Source organism: Corylus avellana, chromosome ca6 (assembly GCF_901000735.1).
Source record: "Corylus avellana chromosome ca6, CavTom2PMs-1.0".
NCBI classification, from domain to species: Eukaryota; Viridiplantae; Streptophyta; class Magnoliopsida; order Fagales; family Betulaceae; genus Corylus; species Corylus avellana.
This window is the reverse complement of record NC_081546.1, coordinates 22,656,848-22,662,021: the sequence shown is the minus strand read 5'-3', so window position 1 is coordinate 22,662,021 and position 5,174 is coordinate 22,656,848. Positions and strand designations below refer to the sequence as shown.

The 5,174-nt window shown below is 29.4% G+C and overlaps 1 protein-coding gene across 1 annotated transcript in view; it reads left to right on the top strand.

The window, feature by feature from the left end:
* LOC132185392 (uncharacterized) overlaps window positions 1-5,174 on the top strand; it is a 14,138-nt gene that overhangs the window by 6,786 nt on the left and 2,178 nt on the right. The window contains exons 4-6 of the mRNA XM_059599170.1: window positions 1,686-2,331; window positions 2,462-2,763; window positions 3,408-3,581. Coding sequence (XP_059455153.1) covers window positions 1,686-2,331; window positions 2,462-2,763; window positions 3,408-3,581 — 1,122 coding nt within the window. The remainder of the gene's footprint in view (window positions 1-1,685; window positions 2,332-2,461; window positions 2,764-3,407; window positions 3,582-5,174) is intronic.

Below are 5,174 nucleotides of genomic sequence, written 5' to 3'. Positions count from 1 at the left end.
GGTATGCGTTGCAGCACTTGACTAATCACATCAATTTTTTTTTTTTTTTTTGTATTATTTACCACATATATCGATCCCAAATTACATTTAGTACTTAAATAAGATTTTAAGTCAATAAATTTATTTATTTTTCTCTTTCATCTACTAAAAAAAATAAAAAATAAAAAATATATATTTAATTGAATTAAAAAAAGATATAAAAAAATTATTGTGGGGTTCCTTTTAAAAATGACATTCTAAAAAAATAATTTTTTTTCTTTAAATTTAACTTTTATTTAAAAAGTTCAATAAAAATACTATCAAACAATAATGTAGCAATCAGCAAAATTAGACGAAGTCCAACTCCGCGGTCCTTACCAATCGGAGACTTGATAATAACATTTTATTAAGAGCAATATTACAAACTTAGCTCTTATTATATAGTTTTTGTACAATTAGGTTGACATAGAATCTTTATAAATCATTGGAACAACTTTGATTAAAAGAAAAAAAAAACTAATAAATATAATGATTTATGAACACTCTAAATCTACCCAATTTTTAAATTTTACTTTTTAAATTTTTTATTTTTTTTAAAAAATTTTACAACAAAAATCATATAAGAAATTGAGTTTTTAAATTGCTCTTTGATTAATGGAAATTAAAGTCGTCGTACTTGGATTGGACAAGTCTTCTGCATGTTACAGGATTCCAACATTTTTTCCAGGAAATGCCATCGTTATCGAAAGTCTCCCCAAGTCATTTGTTTTTTTAATTTTTAATTTCTATTTTCATCCTTTTGTCCATTATTGAAGTTTTGTTTTTTTAAGGTTTATTATCTAATTGATAATGTTTTTCAAAATTATTAAAGAATTGCAATATCTCTCTATGACGAAAATATAAACTCTTTATAAAAAAAAAAAATTTAGGGTGTGAAATTTTTTTTTAAAAAAATCTTTTATTTTTTATATTTTTTTTCTCTTAAAGAAAAAACGGTATTTTTTTTTTCAAATTTATTAGAGTATTTATATGTTATTGAAAAAAAATTTAAAGTCATTTTTTTTTTTTTAACTTTAATAAAATCTTATTTAGAGCCTGTTTAGGAGTGCGATTTTAATAAGTGCGATTTTAAAAAATGCGATTTTAAAAATTGTATTTTTAAAATCGCACAAGCATTTGGTAAAACATATTAAAAGATACTTTTTTTTATCAATTGAGTGTTTTGATAATATTAGCATATAATTGCGGTTTCATGACCAAATTACAATAAGGATGAACAAAATAGAGAGGATGAAGAAAAAAAAAAAAAAAGAGGGAAAAGAAGGGTTTTAATATATTTTAGGTGCGTATTCTTGGTATTTTTTTTATTCTCGTTCTAAAAAAAGGTAACTATTGCGCCAAATATCTTTTTAATAGAAATCGTGATTTTGTTTTAAATTCACACTTTTTCAAATAAGCACCCTCTAATCAGCTTATAGAAATTGCAGATTTTTTTGCGATTTTAAAATTTACGTTTTTAAAATAGCAATTCCAAAAACCCTAAAGTTGTGATTTGGTTTAAAATCGCAGATTATTTTTTTAAAAACGCAATCTAATTATATTATCCAACGAGAACAAACATTCTGTACTTTTTTTTTTTTTTTTTTTTTTTTTTTTTTTTTTTTTTTTATTTTTTGCGCTGCAAGAGGTACTTGCCTTCTGTAAAGAGGAAGGCCATTGGAGGTTGTCGGGGCAGAAAGCAAATACTAGAGATCTTACAAAAAGAGTAGAGAGAAGGCAAGTGATGATGGGTATGCGTGTAATACTTTTGCAACAGCAGCTGCTACTTGTGGCCATAATTTTGGCAGCATTAGCAGCAGCTGCAGAACTCACCAATTCAAGCTGCATCAGAAGATGTGGATCGGTTGAAATCCCCTACCCATTTGGAACAAGCGAGGGGTGTTACCTTGATCCATCTTTTCTCATCACTTGTAACAACTCAACACCATTTCTGGGCGACAGTAACGAATTAAAGGTCCTAGACGTATCAATGGATGGTGAAATGCGAGTCTCAAGCAAAATAGTCCGTCATTGCCCCAACGAGCCGGGCTATAACGCCAGGAAAAGCGCTGACGAGTCGTTCCTATCGCTAAAATACTTTCTCATCTCATCTACGAAGAACAAATTCACTGCAGTCGGTTGCGACACTGTTGCGGTTATTGGTGGTTCTAAAGTGGGAGACGAGTTTTACATGACTGGATGCTTGTCGTTCTGTTACCATAAGGACAGTGTTGGCAGATCTTGCGATGGCACTGGCTGTTGCCAGACTCTTATTCCACAAGGAATGAGTAATCTTTCTACTGGATGCTTGTCGTTCTGTCACCATAAGGACAGTGTTGGCAGATCTTGCGATGGCACTGGCTGTTGCCAGACTCTTATTCCACAAGGAATGAGTAATCTTTCTATTAGTTTTTCAAGCATGAACAATTACTAGTTTTTCAAGCATGAACAATTACGCCAATGTAAGCAACTTCAATCCATGCGGTTTCGGTTTTGTAGTGGAAGACAAAGCATACAACTTTTCCTCCTCGGATCTTGCAAATTTACAGAACAGAGTGAGTGTTCCTGTGGTGCTTGATTGGACTGTTGGGGATGAAACATGCACAAATGCTAAGAAAAATTTGAAAAGCTATGCATGTAAGGCAACGCACAGTGAATGTTACAATTCCACCAACGGTCGCGGATATTTTTGCAATTGCTCCTCAGGCTATCGAGGGAACCCATACCTCCGTGGTGGTTGTCAAGGTAATCATATACATCTCCTTCTCTATTTTTTTTTTTTTAAACTTCACTTTAAACCTGAATTACCATAGGTTTTAAGGAGATCTCCCAAAATTTAAAAACTCTTAATTTCAATCAATTTACTCCATCTATTAATTTTAGCAATTAACTTCTAACGGAGTTGTCTAAAACAACCAAATTATCCTTCGATTATCCCTTCTTCTTCATTTTTTTTTTCTTTAAAAAATTTGAAATTAAGGGTAAATTGAAATTTTATAAAAAAAGTCAGGAACATAAATGTCATTCTATCATTTTTAACGTTTTAAATTTGACGGAGGGGTGAATTGAATCAAATTGAAAGTTTAAGAGATTAAATTAAGAGTTTTTAAAATTTAAGAGAGTCTTTTCAAAACACGCCTTAATTTAGGACTATAAAGTGAAATTTCTTCTTTCTTTTTTCATTTTTCATAATTGAATTGGTAAAATGTTATAAAGAAAGGTCTTTCTCATTCTTAATCCTCATAAAAAAGAGAACGAAAGATCCTATGAAAATGTTACCAAATAGATCTAAAGCGGGTAACGACCCATTTTGCTATAAAGCATGCATTTTGCCCAAACATATATATTACTAAGTTGGTTAATTGTATTGCTACTGTTCTTTGTTTCAGATATTAATGAGTGCGAAATTTCAAAGCCCTGCAATCTGAGTCATATGACATGCCACAACATTCGGGGCAGTTATGAATGTCGTTGTTCCAAGGGGTACAAAGTTGATGGGATGAAAAACGGAACAGGGTGTCGTCCTACCGTTAGCAATTATAGGAGGATAGCTATTGAACTGGGTAAGTATATACATATATAAGAATTGCATTATAATTATTTAGGAAAAAATCAGATTTAATTCATAGGTTTTTATCTGATTTGAATTTAATCATTGGCTTTTCAATTTCAAGAATACCATCTTTAGATTTTGGCCAAGTTTAAAATAGGTCATTTTGTCACTTCATTATCAAAATTAACAATTTGTCATCTATCACTTGTCTCATTTGATAAATCATAAACACTCCAATACAAAACCATGTCAATGATTGTTGAGTCATTCATAAAAATAATAATAATAATAATAAAATCAAAAGACCAAAAAAAAAAAAACCATCAATTTAACATATAGAACTTAGATAAACACAAAATTTGAAAACCTAAAGAACAAACTCATGGTAAGAAAGACTTTAGTTCCGTAGATTTGACATTGCATTTGGGTGTTGAGATAGACGTTGACGTGTCAAATGAGACACATGTGACATATAACAAATTATTAATTTTGATGGTAAAGTGTGATAGAGGGACCTATTTTAAACTTAGGCAAAATTTAAGAACCTTATTCTTGAAATTGAAAATCTAAGGACTAAATACCAAATCAGATGAAAGCGTAAGGATTAAAAATGATTTTTCCCTAATTTTTTAGACCAATTCTTTTTTTTCTTTTTATTTTTCTTTGGCCTCAAGTAAAAAACTCATCCCAAAACTAAAATATTAATAAACAACCTAAAATGCATAATATTTAATACTATTTTTATCTTTACGCTTCTTCAAATTATTATTATTATTTTTTAAATTAAAAATAAATAAATAAACGCCACCCACTACACATTATTCAACATTTTGTATATTTTAACACAAAACTGCATATAAATATTTTGACATTTGATCCGCTTTTAAAAAAGTCGCTCAATTTTAATAATATTAATCCTAGGGAATTAGTCGTTTTTCACTCGTTAATTTCTTCCGTTACATTTTCTATCAGGATTCTAATATAAGCCACTTGAAATATCAGCTATATCCTTACATTAAAGATTATTAAAAAAGGTTTTAAGAAAGTGTAACAAAAAGACAGTAAAGAAATTGAGGTTAACCACCCTAGCACCCCTAAAGGCTTTTAAAGTTTGTCTAACAACTCCTAAGACTTTTATTTTTTTATTTTTTATTTTTTTTATTTTTTTATTTAACTCCTAAGACTTTTAAAGTTTGTCTAGCTGTTGAAATCATTTTTTGAAACCCCTTCAAGAAGAGTCTAACCACCCCTAAAGATGCAATAGAAAAGTGCGAGCTCAAAAGGTAAACACGTTAACTTAAGAGAAGCTAGAATCCATTAGGAAGAACTAGAATCCAAAGATTTGGAATCCACTAATAAAATATGGTGAAAACTCTCTAATAGAGATAAAGTTTTAATTATCCAACAAATTAACAATTATTAAAAGTAAGTCAAAACCATACTTTTTTTTTTTTTTTTTTTTTCTTTTGAAGAGAATGCTGGGTGTTTTTGTGTTCTCATCGGATTAGGTGGATATTATTTATTTTAAAAAGCAAAAAAAAAATTGACCCTTATTTTTCTCATTAATTTTTAAAAAATAATATTTATTTAGGACCAAGAGAAC